The sequence below is a fragment of the Motacilla alba genome, chromosome 2 (genome assembly GCF_015832195.1).
Source record: "Motacilla alba alba isolate MOTALB_02 chromosome 2, Motacilla_alba_V1.0_pri, whole genome shotgun sequence".
Classification (NCBI taxonomy): Eukaryota; Metazoa; Chordata; class Aves; order Passeriformes; family Motacillidae; genus Motacilla; species Motacilla alba.
This window is the reverse complement of record NC_052017.1, coordinates 16,111,574-16,130,264: the sequence shown is the minus strand read 5'-3', so window position 1 is coordinate 16,130,264 and position 18,691 is coordinate 16,111,574. Positions and strand designations below refer to the sequence as shown.

At 37.5% G+C, this 18,691-nt stretch overlaps 1 protein-coding gene across 1 annotated transcript; it reads left to right on the top strand.

The window, feature by feature from the left end:
* The first annotated feature begins 935 nt into the window (after positions 1–935).
* YME1L1 (YME1 like 1 ATPase) lies at positions 936–18,543 on the top strand. Its single transcript, XM_038128097.1, has 19 exons — positions 936–965; positions 2,519–2,650; positions 3,454–3,619; positions 4,499–4,597; positions 6,079–6,188; positions 7,203–7,353; positions 7,445–7,552; positions 8,349–8,431; positions 9,288–9,378; positions 10,157–10,309; positions 11,641–11,773; positions 12,251–12,313; positions 12,551–12,663; positions 13,008–13,163; positions 13,567–13,718; positions 14,596–14,722; positions 14,826–14,899; positions 15,517–15,603; positions 16,754–18,543. Exons 1-19 carry the CDS (start codon positions 936–938, stop codon positions 16,895–16,897), a joined length of 2,172 nt encoding a protein of 723 aa, XP_037984025.1. The 3' UTR covers positions 16,898–18,543.
* The last annotated feature ends 148 nt before the right edge of the window (positions 18,544–18,691 follow it).

Genomic DNA, 18,691 nt, shown 5'->3' with positions numbered 1-18,691 from the left:
CTGATACTCCATCATAGAAGGCCACTAGGTTGATCAGAGGATTTTCCCTTGGCGGAACTATGTCTCAAATCACCTCCCTATCCTCCATTGCTTTAGAAACATCATACACTTGGATGTTTTGTTGTAAGGAAAAGGAAAGACAATCCCAAGACAAATGGGCTGCCTGGACAAGAGCCACCAAGATTAAAGTCAGGACTGAGCAGTAAGTGGGGAAGGGTAATTCTGCCAGTGGGAGACCCTGACCACTTACTCAAAACAGACCCCAGACTCAAACGGAAGGAAGAACTGCTGCTACACACTGATTAGCACGAGAAGGGAGATCTACAGCTGACAAATACGGGGTTGACGTCTAATTAACAGAAGACTTATGTAACTTGTAACCAATGAATGTTGATGTCGTTGTTAAAATGTATAGTGTCAAGTTTTATGATTGGTAAGCCAGCCTTTCGTGGGCCACCACTTATGTCCCGACTTCGTGCAAACTAGAATAAAAATCAAAAATATCTCGCCCGGGTGTGTGAATTGGCGCTGCGCGCCGGTTAACGACCCGCGTTCCGGACAACACCCGGGGGCGATAACACCGAGCAGGAGCAGGACCCTCTGCCAGCTGCGCCACCGCCGGCTGAGAGCGGGTCCCCCGCGGGGCCGTGCCGTGCCCGCCCCGCTGCCCGAGCACCCGCGGCCCGGCTGCGCCCGCTCCCTTCTTCCGCCTCCGCCGCGAGGCGGCTGCGCGGGGCAGCGGCGGCCCGGAAGCTCTTTGTGCCGCCGCCGCTTCCGGGGCGGCTCGGCCCGGTCGGCGCGGCCGCGGGGCGGACATTTCCCGGAGCGGAGCCGCGGGGCCTCCTCAGCCGCCGGCGGCCACAGCGGGCGGGCTCCTGCGGCTGGGCTGCGAGGCGGAAGAGGCGCCTGCGGCCGCCGCCGGCCCCGCCGGCAGGATGTTTTCCTTCTCCACTGTGCAGCCCCAGGTGAGGGGCTGGCGGGGCGCTCCGGCCCGGTGCCGTGCGCGGCTCGCCGCGCCCCGGGCCCGCTGTCCGGCGGGGGCTCGCTCCGTGTCCGGGCGGAGGCGCTGGGAAGGCCCGGCGGTGGAGCAGCGGCGGGAGGAGCCGAGTTCCTGCCTGCCACGTTCCCGGGGCTTTGGGCGTCAGCGGCGCCGCAGCTGGGAGAGGAGCGGGTGGGGGCTACGGCGGTGTGCGGTCCCCATCGAGGGAAAAGATCCGTAAATGGGGGAGAGAGGGAGGTACAGCAAAAGCTTATGAAGAGTAAACGCATTCTGAAACGACGAAATAACCTTAGATGGCGCTTTTTAGTGTCTGTTTTTGTAGCAGAAGCGAAGGGTGGTGATGTGTTACTACAGTTAAACCATGCTGTTAATTTTAACGGGTTCTTGTGAAAGCCAAGAGGAAATGACTTAGAAGAGTTAGTGGAGGGAAAACCGTCGGTAATTTGTTAAACGGAATAGTCCGAACGTAATCCGGAAGGCGCCTTTAATTAGGCAATGAGTCTGATGGGACTGGTGAGTTGTAGGGACTTTGATCTGAACCAGTGGTTTTGGTTTTATTTTTAAGTTTTGTATTAGTGTGTGATAGTGTGTTGCCACGATAGGATTTGGTTGTTCTTTCCACACGTGAAGAACTTGTTTAAAGCTTGCATTAGGGTAGTGAAATGGAGGTATATGTTTCTAGGGAGGTGTCATTTCACCAGACAGGGAAATGCAGATGGAAAGTTTAGTTAGTGGTTGGGATGTTGGGTTTGACCTCTAGAGGCTTTATGGTTTTACCACAAACTCTGAGTCAAATTACAGTTTTGTACAATTAATTATGAAGCAGTTTTCATGTCTCACAGCACTGTCTCTTTTGATCTGCTGGCTAGTCAACACAAAGATGGTAGTCCTTGCAGGAGGATGTTCATAGACGTACCCAATTGTGCTTCAATCAGGGATCATTGCAGTAGCCAGGGTTGTGTCCCAGCTCCTTCCTAGTGACATGTACAGAGTTTGAGGGGGTTTGGAACTGCAGGGATTGTTTGTCCCATATGTTCACAAGAGATGTAGTTGTGTCAAGAGGAGGAGCCCTGATACGTGGTGCACCTGGGCTTCTGTACTGATTCATGAGGTGGAGTTAGCTGCGTGCTGCTGAACTGCAGATTTGACTGTGTGCTTTGCATAGTTTCATTTTAATCCTTAAGCTGAAAGTGTTATCCCTAGGAAGAAAACATAAAGGCAACATTTGGGAATGGCTTATAATAATGCAAGAAAAAGTACAGATAATTCAAGTTATAAAAGTATTGCTTTAGAGATGAAAATACAGGTTTATAATCTGTCATACATACTTAAACCTTCTTTTTTTCCTGTTTAAAAGAGGTATCAGCTAACACTCTGGTGTTGAAAATCATGTGGTTTATAATTAAGTTCTCATTTAAAAGGCAGTGTGCATGATATACTTCTGTTCCAAACTCTAGGTTAATAATAGCATATTTAAATAGTTTAAACAAGCTTAAGTCATTATCTAATTTTTTCCAGGCTACCGTTCCTCTGAGTCACCTTATCAATGCCTTTCATTCACCAAAAAGCTCCACAACTTCTGCCAGCAAAGCATCCATACAGCCTGTCCAGAGGGACACCTCCCCAGAGCATGATCCTCAGAAGAGTGAGGTACAAAAAACCTTTTGAAAAAGTGATGGTTTAATTGACATTAAATCTGAATAATATCAGTTTAATTGAATGTAATATTTGACTGGTCTATAAAAGAATGTAATATGACTAAACATGGAGTATCCTTTTTTATCCTTTTGGCAGAATTGCAGTCAGACAGTAAGGATTCTACAAAAATACAGTGTTTTATTTAAAAAAGAGAGCTGGTACTTGTCTCAGTAGTACTTTGTGAATGAGGAAGGGATTAGTTTTCATTTCCAGTTTAATGGTTCTTTCTGTAAAGTAACAATAAGTTTTCTGTTAATAAACCCTATATTACCTTTTTATTCTGAGTTCTAGCAAAGTTTGTGTCATTATTGCTTGTGAGAAAATGGTGACTGTAACTTAAGATGTGTTGGAGGTTTTTGAGAGATTAAGTGGCATGGTTTCATGTTTGGTTTTATTTTTCTGTTAAAATACCTTTCATTATCATTGGGTATTTCTTGCCTTTGACGTTGAAATTTAAAACAGTGCCAAGTAGTATTAGATATTGCCACTTCCCTTTCAACTCATGTCTTACAAGTTTTGTAACTAAGCACTTTTTTGGGAGCAAAACCAGGGAATTTCTCAGTAACTGCAGAACTGTGGAAATCAACATAGGTTGTACTGCTCACCACTGTGTTGTGATTCCATTGTTGGGTTTTTGTGGGGTTTTTCGGTTTGGTTGGTTTGTTTTTTTCAGTCTGTATTTGTTTCTGGGGCTACTGGGAATTTTTTTTCTCCAGGGTAATCATACATAAATTTTTAATGTTTCTATTTTTCAGTCTGTATTTAAAAATTTAAGAGATCTGGGATTGTCTGATTTGAAAGCTAACCAGTTCAGAGAGTTGGTGAACAGGCTACTTCCTGGCTACTGTACAGAAAGCAAAGTCTCCTCGCAGTGGCACACGTCGTATGTCTCTGCTCAGTCCTTCTTTGAAAATAAGCATGGTATGTTTGAGTGAAGTGTTTGTGAGAGTTAAATTATAAAGGTGAATGCAATTATTCTTCAGTTTAATCTCTTGTGCTGTAGATAATTTGTAGTCAAATGTATTTAATAAAGAGTATTAATGTATTTTTTGTTGTATATAGCTTGTCTCTGTAAACTTGAGAAATTTAGAAAATTCAGCTAATTGTTTCTTTGGATTTCAATTTGGTTGCTGTTAAACTTTTCTGAACTCAGCTCTGTCTCTTCATGATGAGCCTGAGCTGTGAATATTTCCACCAGTTTGTTTCATCAAGACATTAGATTTTGCTAATCTACGGATGTCACAGACATCCCCAGTTTATATTTTTGTCAATTTTTTACTTGAAAGACACAAAGATACTAATTAGAAAGGACTTCACTTAACACTCCATGTAGAGTATTTCATTGCTGTAATAAACAAGAGTAGTTCCTTGCAGGTGAAGATATTTTGTTGGAATTAGTCTAAAATGAAGGAAGACCATTGCAGATGCTCATGGATCTATTAGAAAAAGAAGTATATAGCTGGCATTTGAGATACTGTCTGTATAGTACTGCATTAGAAAGAAGGAATGTAAGGAATAATGTTGCAGGGCTGCTATTAGAGAAAAGATTTTAAATTGCATTGTGTTGTGAAATACAAAATAAAAAAGCTCAGTGACAATTGCCTGCAAGCAAATAAATACTTGGAAATGCTTCAAAGCTTTGATAGATGTTCTGGCAATTTGTTTAATTAAAGATGCCTGGAGTACTACAGTAAAATAGAATTAATATTTTAAAAACTATAAAAACAAACAGTGCAAGAAGTAATGTTGAGTTGCCATTTAGGACAGGGTGTATTTACACTTTGTTGTATCTTTTTGCAGGTTTTGTGGATGTTTTCAGTGCTTTACGCTCATCTTGTTTGTACGGACAACATCCTAATCCCCTCCAAAATTTCTGTTCTGATATTCGGTGTTGGCCAGGTATAAAACATTAAACTACACTGGTTTTAATCTCTACAGAATTTGTCTATTCCGGAAAAGTATTTTTTGATTTGTTGTAGAGGCATCACTCAGGAAATACCAGTAAGCTTCCAGGAGAAACTTAGGTCGATATTAACACTTTAAATCATGACGTTATTTTTTGCACTTGAGTAGTGTATTTTCAGAATTTAGTAGTCACCATGTTGTTCCAAGATGTCAGTATTTGTGGATCATAATCTCAAAAGACCACAAATGAAGTGACTATTTTTTAATCAATAAATATGTTTTATTCAGTTCTCATCCACTTGAATTTTCTGAGGGGTTTGGTGACTGGTGGCATTAGTACAAACATAAGGAACAGTTCTGGAAGTTCAGGTGTTGTCCTAAATTCAGTTCTTCTGATGCCACCTGTAGGTATATCTGTTTGTATACTGTAGCAAAGAGAAATGCTGACAATATGGAGATAGCCCAGTAATGAGTCACAAGGAAGGGTGCAGATTTTTAAGCATTTTATACAGGAGGGAAGCTGAAGGATCTGAGGTTTTAGTTAGCAGAATAAAAGGCAAGGAGTGATCCAATTGCTATTGGAGCCATATCAGTTACCCTTCTCACATACACCTCAAAGAAGAGGCAACAATCCCAAGTAAAAGCAAATGAAATAAAACCTGTTTGAAAATTATCACATTGAGAATGGTTAAGTTTGGAAACAGATTGTGTGGAGAAGTTTGGTTATCTTAATCCTTGGAGATTTTCAAAACTGAGCTGGACAAGGTCCAGCACTACCTGATCAAATGTTAGATGTTTTTTGAGCAGGGCTCAAGGGTCAGCTGCAGAAGTTCTTTTTATCCGGTGCTATTCTAGAATGACAAAAAGCTTAGTGAAACCAATCTTAATTGACTGATGTTGGTGTTTATTTTAAAATATAGTAGTAAAAGAAGGAAAATGTTGTTCACTTGTGGTAAAATGTCCCTCACAAGGTTTCTGGTGTGGTAGGCGAGAACTTAAAGTGTCATTAGCTCACTGTGATTAAATGGTCTCATTTCTTTTGTTAGTAACAAAGTTAACAGTACACTGAAGCCATTCCAGTTCTTCTCGGGGCATCTTACCAGCAGAGCTCACAAAGCATTATTTCCATCCTTCTGCATTTGCTTCTGAATGTTTTATCTCTGTCAGCCTGCCTGGATTTAGTTGTCTGAATGTCTCCTCTTTCCTGAGTTGGCCAATTAGCTATAATTTGCAACATGAACCCAGATTATTTTAACATGAAAATTTATGTGAAACAATTAAAAGTTTGCTTGCAAGGTCAGATGACAAATAGAGTTCATGATTACATAACTATCCATTTACAGTACAGTGGATATGTTGGGAAGATTATATTTCATATTCTTTCATATAATAGTTTCATAAATTTCTTAAGACTTTTTTTTTGTAGTGGTAGTAATGGTTAGGTTTTAACCTCTGTTTATTCTTACTACATAAAGTTTACATACAGACACGGAACTTTAAGACTCTGAGATCAAGAGCAAGACGTCTGCAGTCAACATCTGAGCAATTCACAGAAACAAAAAGTTCACTTTCTTCAATTTTGAAGGTAAATAGAAGTAACATTAAGTTGCTTTGGGCTTAAAACTATTAAACCATCGCTTCCTTTTGACTAAAGCTTCAAAATTTACCAGGGGTGTTTTCTTTCACTAGCATGAAAATATTTCTTAATTCTAAAACTTGAGCTAATGACAATGTATTGTTTTTTCTATTTAATGCATATATTTGTTCCATATATCACCAGTAATGAGGTTATTGGAATTTTTGGGAGAGCAGTTTCAGCATAGAACTATGGGTTTAACTCTAGAAATTAAATTTTTTATTTTTTGTTCCTAAAACGGAATATAAACTAAAAATAGCTTCAAATCAAAGGATTTATTTCTTTAAGCAGAAATACAGCTTGTTTAACATACAAGAATGTGTGTTTTCAAGTCAGCAGATAATTATCCAAAGCAGTAACAAAACCAAGTTAACCTGGATGCTCTTTGCTTCTAATTGCTGATTGTACAGAAGTCAGGCTAAGTAAGGCTTTTCATTTAACTGTTTGTGTCAATTATCTTTGAACTCTACCCTTCTTGTAGGCATATGTGGTTTATTGCAGCTATGGACTAGGCGTACTGTGGATGAAGATAAAAGAGCAGTACTGTTCTGAAATTTGACAGGGCATATGAGATGTATTTGCTTAAGCTCCATCAAAACAATACTTGCAAAGATATTTTGCAATTGGAAATAAAGCAAGAAGCTTAAGCTAATAAGTCTCTCTGAATACAGTGAACAAAGCTGGCTGCGTACAGATCTGTCTTAGGCTGTGTTTTCAGTTTGGAACTGGGATCCAGGAGGGCTCCAAAACTGATCTGCTCAGCAAAAATGGGAATGCCCATGCTCAAACCATGGGGATTCCACACTCGAGCTGCTGGCCTGTACCCTCTAACTAACCCAGTAGCACATGAATTATATGCTGTTGTAATTTTATTTTTTTCCTATCACCCATGTTAGCCAGGTGGTAAGTTAACTGTTTATGAAAACTTGGTGTATACTAACACTGTTTTGGAAAACATTGCAGGGTTTTATCCTGAGAAAGCGACGAATTGATGTTGAAAACTTAGACACACTAATGAAAACAAAAAACATCCCAGAGGCACACCAGGATGCTTTTAAAACTGGTTTTGCAGAAGGCTTTTTGAAAGCACAGGTATTCCTGCAAAAAACACTTGGTAAGTTGTTTTAATTCACTTATCTTTTCTTTGCAGTCAGAAAGTAGTTTATTTTAGCCCATGTTAAATATGTGTTTATTTTCTTTTACAGATTCCTTAAGAAGATCACGTTTGCTTTCTTTCTTTCTCTTCGTTCTTTGTTTTTATCTTGCTATATATTCGTCATTTTTACCTGGGAAAGGTTCCTTTTCTGATGCTGGTTAGTTAACTTTTTTTTCCACGCTGTTTCATTTGTGTTGTTTCTTCCAGCAGGTTTAGCATAAATTAAATATGTTTTGACATTGTGATTGGTTTTTATTAGTACGCTGATAAGTTATCCTAAGAGTTATTTACTGCTTCTGGCTGCAGCCTTTCAGAAGACAGTGTGACAAAACATTTACGAAGACAAAAATGTTCTGTGTCAGTATAATTATTTCTTTTGGTGAAGCAGTTACATGGAGCCAGAGAAGTCAGACTGGTCACCAATTAGGTATTTGACTTTCAGTTTAGATGATGTGTTATCTAGATCAGCTGTAGGCAAGATAGTTTGAATTTTCAATCTGCAATCACAGCCTAGTTTTTAGTAACTAGGAACTTGCAGTGCTAAATTGCCATCTTGAGAAATCTGTTGGAAATAGTGGAACAATCAAAAGGCTGAGCTAAGGTAACTGGAGACGTTCAACTTGATGCTAAGTTATCACCTGGGGCTCAAGAAAGTTAGGATAAGTATAGAAACAATGAGGGGGAAGTTCTGGCTTTTTGTACATGCTTCTGGGTGAAGAGCTTACTACATGTGACTAAAAAACGTATCACTGAATTAATTACAAATATTTTAAAGATTTTTTTGAAACGTAAATCTTACTCCTGCTGGACAGTGGTAAATGAACACATGCCCTGTCAAAAGAGCAGGTGTAAGGTCAGTGTCTTACTGGATGTGTTCAGGTGTAGCACTCAGTCTTGCAGTGAAATGACTTTGTGTGTAAATTTGTTGTTCGTCATCTGCTGTTTGCTCTTAGTACGCTTTCGAACATCAAGTATCTTTGATGCAGCAGTTGATCCAATCCAGCTGAAAAATGTCACCTTCGAACATGTTAAAGGGGTAAGATCAAAAGTAAAGTGTGTGCAAGTTCTTCTTCTAAATAATCATTGTGAGTCTGATGTTTAAGTAATCATTATGAATGTCTTAGTCTGTTCAAGAAATTTTTTTGTATGAAATGAAGGTTTCTATGCATTGACCACTCCAAGGTGAAGGAAGGTTTTAACCACTCTTTTTCTACTTTGTTTTTGTGGAATTCAATACTTTATAAAAGGTGCACTCTGCGTGTTGAATAACATTTTTAAAGACTATAATAGCAAATGGCAGGCCATAAATATCAATATTAATCTACCTTTTGCAGAAGTTAATTGGCATATGAAGATAATAATGCCATTTGATTATTTCTCTCTGAGTACCATCTCTTTCAGGCAGTGTTATTGGGACAGGAGATACAGAGATTCCCAGAAAGAAGTGGGCATGTCACTGCTGATAGGATACCTCTATTTTTTCTGTTCAATTCTTCTTTGACTATTTGTAGCAAAATGAGGACCTCCCTCTTTCCTTCCCCTTGGAAAAATAGATAGAATTAATCTATTTTTAATTAAAAAGACTAATATTTTGATTTGGAATTTTTGATTTTGTGTTTATTTCTTTGGTCACACCTGGTCTTGGAACTGTTAGGTTGTTCCTTCAGTGTTACTGAGTTTAATGTTTACTTAGTCCTGCAAACAATTTTAGGATAGGTTGAATTAAATATTGGTATTCACATAAGTTCTGTAGTACACTTTAATCTTTTTCTGTTTGTATTTTTGATCAATACACAATTAGGGACTCAATCTTTAATAGAAAACTTATGTACAAAAACATGTAGTGTTTGATAAATGCTTAGTTACATTTGTGGCATGTTTTTCATGTATAGGTTGAAGAAGCTAAGCAGGAATTGCAAGAAGTTGTGGAATTTCTGAAAAACCCCCACAAATTTACAGTATTAGGAGGCAAACTTCCAAAAGGTAAGAATAATTGCTCAGCAGAAGTTAAAAACCTATGTAGCCATAGCTGTGAGGCATGTTCTCTACTGAGTGACTACTTTACAGCCTAGATTCTTACTATTTCTTCATGTATTATGGAAACTTAAATTTTGGGGTGAGGCAGAATTTACTGTGCCTTCTTCAGTTATTGAACTAATAAACAGTATTAGTTTGTCCTGTAAAGCAGGAGGGTTTATTAACTAAACTCTTAAAAGGCCTTTATTTCTTCCTTACAGCTTTTAGCACCTTTAGTGCCTAACTGCTTTAGATAGTTCAGAAACAAATGTTTTTATGTAAAAGGATGATAAAGATCATAGTGGAAATCCACATAAATCTGAAATGCGTAGACCTGAGAAATCTGTTTCTTATTGGTACTCTACACTGTTTAAAGACAGTTACTTGGAAGGATTTAATTAAAAAAAAATTATTCCACAGAAACAGCTAGGAAAATGTTAGTTTGAAGCAAACACTGTTAGGGATTCAGCTGCTAAACTCAACAGTACATCTGCAGAATACTTCAGGCTTCTGTTTTGATGGTCTTACAAGTCCTTGTTGTTGTTTAAATATGGACCCAATTGTATCTAGATCTGTTCCAGGAAACTCCCTCAGACTGGCAGTAATGAGCAGTACCTGAAATGGGATCTTAAAAGCTTTTGGGAGCCAAGTGTACATTATTTCTTTTAATGCATGGAAGAAATTACTCATATAAGAAGACTCTGTGGGTGTGGTGGTTTTGTTGGGTTTTTTGTTTGTCTTCTAGGCATTTTGTTAGTTGGACCACCTGGTACTGGCAAGACGCTTCTTGCACGGGCTGTGGCTGGGGAAGCTGATGTTCCGTTTTATTACGCGTCCGGGTCCGAGTTTGATGAGATGTTTGTTGGTGTGGGAGCCAGTCGCATCCGAAGCCTCTTCAGTAAGTTAAATATTCCTGGGTTTGAAATCTTTTCACGTGTAAGATTAAGTATTCAGTGTTGTTTACATGGCTTGGTTAGTTACAATTCTGGTTACTGGAAAAGTAGTAGTGTATGAGACTAATAAATAAAAGCTTTAATTGCGTAGGTAAATGTCACAATTCTGTGAGCATCAGTTAACTGTAGCATCTTCCTAACCATCACATGAAATTATAGCTAAACTTACAACTGATTTTGCAATGGTCCCAGAGAGAAGTTGTAATTTAATTAGAAATGTAATGTTCTGTAGACTAAATTGAATATTTGAAATTGTAACTTATTTAGTCATATATAAATTGGAGTAAATCTTAATTGTAAATGTAAGATAAAAAATTGTGCTAACCTTCCCAATTACTGCCCTCATATTTAGATTTTTTTTACTCTGAATTAATGCTTTATGGCATCATGGCATGGTAATAAGCTGAGATTTCCTTTCTCAGACCCATCAACAGGCTCAGAATAAAGGGCAGGATAACAAAACTTTGTTTAAACTAATGTTAGATTTTTAGCTTTCACAGAAGAGACTTCCTGTTTTAAGTGTGAAAATATTATTGGGGAGGAGAAAATCCAGCTTCTCTCTTAAAGGGAAGATTGATAGGGTCAAATATATACAATGTATGAAGTAGTTTGCATTTGTAGAAAAAATATGAATTTACATGGATGGGGTGCAAAATATAGTACACATAGTACCTTAAAAATGCATTTCCTTCTGTTGACTACAAAAGTGTAGATGCCTGACTGGTATATTAATATTCATGGTATAGATATGTCTGGGGGGATGAAATGAATTGCATCCTGGTATGCATGTACCAATTGATGGTCTTCATGTTTATTACAGCATTTTTATTTTGTGTTTTAATACCTGTAAACTTGAGTGTGAACCCTTCATTGTAAAATAACAAGCAAGTTCTATTAAAGTAAGTTAGTGTTGGGACCTGTCATCTTTTATATTGTTTTTTATTTAATAGGCAAATATTCTCTACCTAAGCCTATAAAATAAACTCCTGTGAGAAGTTCATACAAAATACGACAATTTCATCGTTTATTTTACTAGTGATTTCTTGTAGCCTGATAACAATAAGCTGATGAGGAAATACATAATTGAAATGGCAAGATAAAGAGAATCAAGATTCTATTTCCTTTTTTTAGGCTAAAAGCAAGACAGTTTTTGTGATGTCTAATAGAACACTTTATAATCCAAGAATAACAGAAACAGTAGAATCCTGAACTAACTGATAGACTGTCTGTTCCTTTGTGTGGTTCAAGGCTCCTTCTGCTATTTTCTTTTTGTCAGGGGAAGCAAAAGCAAATGCACCTTGTGTTATTTTCATTGATGAATTGGACTCTGTTGGTGGGAAGAGAATTGAATCTCCAATGCACCCCTATTCAAGACAGACCATTAATCAACTCCTTGCTGAAATGGATGGGTAAGTATATGAATTCTGAGGGCACAGAAGGTGCTTGACTCACTGGTATTTTGGATATGTGGGTGAACTTTTTCTTCTTGACAGCTTTGAAGTGTTGTGTAATTTTTTGTAATGCTTTAAAGTATATATACTTAATATGCTTTTATGGTTTTCTAGTACTGCAAACAGTAGCATTAATGGACTTATTGTAAAGAATATAGAAGCTTTTGAGTTGTATTTGCACAATTGCTGCCATTTATTTTAAATAATTTCTCAGCTTTTTTAGCCTGGTTATATATCTGAGGAAGAAGCTCAACACAGAGATTAGAACATGCTTTTAACCATTTGCTGAGTTAAACATGATCATTCTTGGATCACATGTTGTAGTATGAAAGCATGTTTTTGACTGGCCAGTGAGGTCAGTAACAGTAGTTATTGACAAAATTGTAAATTCTGTGTCCAGAAAAAAAAATAATTCACACCTTGTTTTCCACACAGCTTTAAACCAAATGAAGGTGTTGTTATTATTGGTGCCACAAACTTCCCTGAAGCATTAGACAAGTGAGTATAATTCATTGCTTGTTCTACAGACCATGTAGTAAAAAAACCTGCAGCAAAACCAAAGCTGTGATAATCGCCAAGTATTAGTGTTATAGCTGGAGTTTTCCTTCTTAAAAAGGGATGTGTACATATGTGTAGATATCTTTAGAAACAGCAATGGATTTTAGTTCCTTGATATACATTAGTAAGTTTACTGGAGCATTTTTGAGTTAATGTACTGAATGTCATTTCCCTTAGTGCTCTAATACGTCCTGGTCGCTTTGATATGCAAGTTACTGTTCCCAAGCCTGATGTAAGAGGTCGCACGGAAATTCTTAAGTGGTACCTTAATAAAATCAAGTATGACCCATGTAAGTAAATATTTTACTGTAGTATCTTTTTATGTAACAGGTTTTATACTGGATCTGCCCCTTCATGTTAGTCCTTTGTTCCATCAGCAATTGTGGCTTTACTGCATCAATAAAGAAAACAAAAATTGTCTCATGTGTGGTGTTTCTCTCTAGTCCCAAGAGTTCACAGTGTCTTGAGAATTAGGCTTAATTTCTTTTAAAACTGATTTGTTTGTTTGTTATTTTTGCTTGTTTTGTTTAATGTATACTTTTTAATAGAATATGATTCTTGCTTAAAATTTCAGGAGCAATATGGACTCTAATAAAAAAATTGGTTTTGCTTTGTTTTTTTTCTTCCCCTACAGCTGTTGATCCGGAAATAATTGCACGAGGCACAGTAGGATTTTCTGGAGCAGAGCTTGAAAATCTTGTAAATCAAGCTGCCTTAAAGGCAGCTGTTGATGGAAAAGATATGGTAACCATGAAAGAACTAGAATTCTCCAAGGACAAAATTCTAATGGGTAGGATTTTATACGAAAGACATTATTGTATATTACAATACACAGAGCTTTTCTTGCGTGATAAGGACTTTTACAGGGGAATAGAGAAGTTTTTATGGTGTTGTTTTTCAGATTGTTGCACTGTGGCGCTTTTTTTTGTTGGTTTCTTTTTTTGTTTTGTTTTGGTTTCGTTTTTTTATAGTGGGGTTTGGGGGGGTGATTCTTGTTTGTTTGGATTACTTTTAAAAAAATAAAGTTTCCTATTAGTTATTTTTGAATAGAACCTTTTGAGGCCAGAGAGTAGTAAGTTGGTTCCCTTTGATCACATGCTGTTCCTTGGCTGCTTTGTGCCCTGTTTGAGTTTATGTAATGTGTGGATTGTGGTGACCATCTGGACAAAAAAATTAATGTTCCTCTGTTTAAGGACCTGAGCGCAGAAGTGTAGAAATTGATGAGAAGAACAAAACCATCACAGCCTACCATGAGTCTGGACATGCTATCATTGCCTATTACACCAAGGATGCGATGCCAATCAACAAGGCCACAATCATGACACGAGGAACAACACTGGGACATGTGAGTGTTTCTTCATCCATTTTTTAGTATTTTTAAGTTTTATTTAGTTTATGAATACTTCTTTATTTAGATTTATTTTAATGTTGGTTTGGTGGTGTAGAAGAATTTGTAACGACATTATGTGCTGTGATTTTGTTAATGAATATTGTAGTCTGTGGAAATAGTTATGATCAGTCTCTTGGAAAACCCAAGGTCATCTTTTCTGTGTGATAAAAAGCTTTTTTTCTTCATTTTTTAATAAATTACTGTGCACTGGTATAACAGTTCACATGTACAAGGAAAGAGAAATATAAATAAGTTTGATTCTGCTGCAGTTGAAATAGCACCCAACAGCAAAATTTTGAAGAACACCTAAAGGACTGGTAGGTAGAAGCTCTACTGTACTTCTCACACAGACATCCTTTATCAGATTGTTCTTTCTTTAGTTTGGCTTTTTTAAGCTTCATTGGTTACCCGCCTTGTTTTTTTGCACAGATACCTGTAAGTTTTTCTATTTTGCCTGTATCTACCAAGCATTTGAACAGAAAAATAATTCCATTATGTCTCTTCCTGGTGAACTTTTTCAAGTTAATGTGTTTAGTTAATGAAAACCATTGGTCTGAATCCTCTGGGCAAGTTGATGTGTTCTGTTTTCTTCTGGCAGTAGATGTAAGTTGCTCACATTGATGGGGTGCTCAGGGTCTGAGGAGGCTGTTTCAGTGTTTTGACTGAGCATCTCCAAACAGTCCTGATAAATGCATATACTAGAGACAGGCCAGAGCATGCAAAGTCATACTTAAAATCTTTTATCTTCTTCAGATGTGAGCAAGAATATTTTTGAGATTGCTTCAGTACTTCTTCAGTTTTTGTTAGCTGACCACAGTTCTGTATCTTACAGGTATCTTTGCTCCCAGAAAATGACAGATGGAGTGAAACTAGATCCCAGTTGCTCGCACAGATGGATGTCTGTATGGGAGGAAGAGTAGCAGAAGAGCTCATATTTGGAAGTGATCACATCACAACAGGTCAGCTAATTGGTAGTTAAAAGAGTTTTTGGTCAAGGGTGTGGACTGGCATGTTTGTTTAACGTGGTTTCAGTAATGTAACTTGGATCTGTTTGCTCTCTAGGTGCTTCCAGTGATTTTGACAATGCTACCAAAATTGCAAAACTGATGGTGACTCGATTTGGAATGAGTGAGAAGGTAGTATCATCAATCCTTTAATATTTATATGGAGCAAAACCATGTTCTGTTTTCTAGCTAAAGCCTGTTTGTCTGTCAGTGATCTCTGAGATTAGGGTAAGTAGTTATCACAAAAAGTGTAAGCCTTATGACCTGGTCTCCTGTAGAGACCTCAACTAGAAAACCTGAATACTGACAGTTAAAAAAATTACCTCGCAGGATTTTCACTTTAAAATTGCCTTGAAAATCACAAGTATCTTCAGGAAATAGTTACAATAAAGCCAGACATTTTGGAATTGAGGATAATTCTGAGTCTGGGAGGGCAAAGGGGGTAACAACAGGGAGTGTTCTAGACTTTCTTTAGAAGTCATGTTGATTGTCTGTCAAGTATTAGTAGTCTAGGCATTTTGTTTTGGTTTTTAACTAAGAAAGCACCTATTAGGATGTGTACTGTGACCTACTGCAGCAACTATATCGTTGATGAATAGGCTTGTTTTGCTTCTGCTTAGAGCACTTCAGCAGGCATTTGACTCATTATTTTGCTTGCTTGCAGAAGCAATATGTGCTGAAACTCGTAGAGAGTTTTAGGTGTATGACTGTAACAGTAGCAAGATAAAGATATTGTTGTTGTTGTTTAGCTTGGTGTTATGACCTACACTGATACGGGGAAAGTCAGCCCGGAAACCCAGTCTGCAATTGAACAGGAAGTGAGGACACTTCTGCGGGTAAGAGCCTCTGCCCCTGCACTCTCATACTTCTGAGTGAATTGAACACCTGCTTGATTGGTTACTTCATTTAAGCAATGTATTCTGGTGAAAATACACCAGTGGATGGAAGCATTCCCCAAGTATTTAATGTAGCTGAAAATTTGAATCTCTGCATATCAAAACTGGTTGGTGATTGTCATGCACAAGTAGTGTAAATCAAGTTGGTGGTGTTGGGCTCTTTAATATACTCTTTAACACTTCTCTTGTACTTGTTCAGGGTTTGTATTTTTCCTATTTAATTCACAGGAAAAGTATGGCTACAAATTGTTTTAGAACAGATGTGGATGTTTTATGTTACTTTCACATTTCTTAACTCCCAAGAGAAGTAATTTTGTATAAAATCACAGGAATAGCTGTATCAGATCAGAGTGTTGCCTCCAGTATCCTGTTCCTCACAGTGATCAGTGTCAGATGCTTGGTGAAATCTGTAATATTTGATAATTACTGAACTTCCTGATCACTGTTCTGGTAATCTGACTTAATTTGGTACAGGCAGGAGAATTACTTCTATCATAACATTTAAATGAGTAAGACTTTTGCTATAGTTGTTTTTGAACTGACTTGGCCTTGTGAGAACTACCAGGGTAGAGCTAAAAGTTGAAGCTGGTAATGCTGGCAGTGCACATCTACTTGCAGCAACTGGTGACTTAGTGTAGCTGGTAGCTTTCAGTGTTCTAGAACTACATAGTGTTTTGAGTTTTATAAATATTTTAAAATGCTTGTCTTTGAGGAAAAATCTGTGAATGCTATAGCTTTGCTCATAGTGCAAAAAAAAAAATTGTTATAAAAATCAGGAAATTTTCAAATCTAGTAAGTCTTTTCTAAGTCATACATAACAATACTAAGGTTTATCTCAGGACTTTGTTTTTAGCCCTGCTTGTGCAAAATGCACAGGTGGCATGAAGTGTTTGATTGCTTTTCATTAATTATGCCAGCTGTATTTTAAAGCTTTGGGAATCAGGAGCCGTGCTAGCTTTGAAATGTAAGGCACAACTTTAAATGTTTGTCTTAAGCTGTATTTACCTGGAAACAATTTTTTGAAGTGGAATCTTGCTGTTGTCTTTGTTGTAAAGTCTTAAAATCTCCTTCTACATGTTCTTCAAATTAGGACTCCTATGAGCGAGCGAAGAACATCCTGAAGACTCATGCAAAAGAACACAAGAATTTAGCAGAAGCTTTATTGAAATATGAGACTTTGGATGCCAAAGAAATCCAAATAGTTCTAGAGGGGAAAAAACTAGAAGTAAGATGATAACTTCTGGGATATGTAACTGATAATTTGAAGAATGTACATCTAGCAATGCAGTAGTCTTACGCAGCATAGCCTTTTTTCCTCTTCCTGATGTGTGTATGGCATTAGTGTCACTTTAATATTAGTCTGTCTCTTGTGAGCTTCTGTTACTCATCTATTTGTTGTGTCTCATCAGAATAAGACACAAAATAAAGCAAGTTCCTCATCCTCTGCTCCTTATACTCTTCGCACAAGAAGTTATTCAGAAGGATAAATCTCAGGGTTGAATTCAGCATTTCGATTCAATCAAATGTGTTGAAGCTGAGCAGAAAAACATGCAGATCCACTGGTGTGTGTTGGCACAGCTTCCTGGGCCGTGCTGCTACATGTGTGTTTGAAATGATACCTCACAATATGTGCTCTGGGATGTTATGGAGAGTGACAGACTGAGATGTAAAGCAAAGTATGTTGTGTAGCTATTGCTCATACTCTGAGGTTAGACCACTGTTAAAGACTTCTTATTTAGAAATATAACAAAACATCTCAAAGAATGAACAAGCTACATTGTGGGAGCACCACGCTAGACAAAAATGTTAGTGGTCATGTTTCCAGTACTCTTAGGGTTAAAATACACACATGTATGGTTGAGAGAGAAATTGCAAAAACAACAGGCTAAATATGTCTCAGCCTCTTTGGACCATGTTTTGGGTAAAACCATAGCAGGGATAAGAGAAATACCTGTGACCTCTGATGTGCTGCTGACAAGTTTCTTAAAATTTTTATTACTGCAGTAGATAGATGACAGTGCTTTGATGACAGTGCTTTTACACTGCTGGAGATTCTACAGAACTAGTTTCTATTATTACTATGTACAGCGTTTGATAATCCAACAGATAATCTCTGTGAAGAGGACAACATCGCTCACTGAAAAGTAATTCAGAAAATGTTTGAAGCATGTGTTGTTTCAAATAACATTCCCAGTTCTGTTCTCTGGTAGTAGTAGGGAAATGAAACATTTTCTTTCAACCCTTACAGAAACCTTGGGAAATTCTAAGAAAATACAAAAAAGGTTTTGAAAACAAGACTAGTTTCCAATCAAGTAGAAGTGATGGCTAGCAATTACATGCCAGTATTCCTCTGATCTCAGGGAACTGGATTTTAGGAATAACACATCTGGATCGTAATCCTTCTGCAAATCAGTTGTGGTGTTGTGGGATTACAAGCTTCTGTTGCAGAGAGGGCATGTATTAGCATATTAATATTGAGAGTTACCATAGTTGGACATTAAAATAGTGGGGCTGGTGCCAAGAAATGTGAATGGAAACTGGTAGCTACACCTAAAACTAGAATTAACATAGTATTTTAGAATTTTATGAGTGTAATGCTTGATTGTATCCTAGTTTTTTTAGTAAGAGCACATGCTTTTTTTTTTTTTTTTCCCTTTCAAAACAAGATCAACTTTCTTTTTGCCTTTTTTTGTCAACTTACTATAGTGGCATCCCGCTCAGCGTGGGAGAACTTCCAAATATTATAAAACGGTATAGGAAGTGTCTAGGCTGACTAGTTACAGTTGTACATGTATTTTGGAAATATGCCAATAGAAACAGAAGTATACTGCATATTTGACATCTGGTTTTGGAGTAATAAAGGTTAATTTTAATTATGCACATTGGTTTTCTTCTTATTCACTGTAAATTGCTACTACAAAATGTAATAGCAAGTTCCCTAGTGTGTAAATTGAGGTGTATAAAACACTTAAAATTATAAATAAATTTAAGAATTATGGCCAAAATTGCACTCTCTGTAAGTGAGATT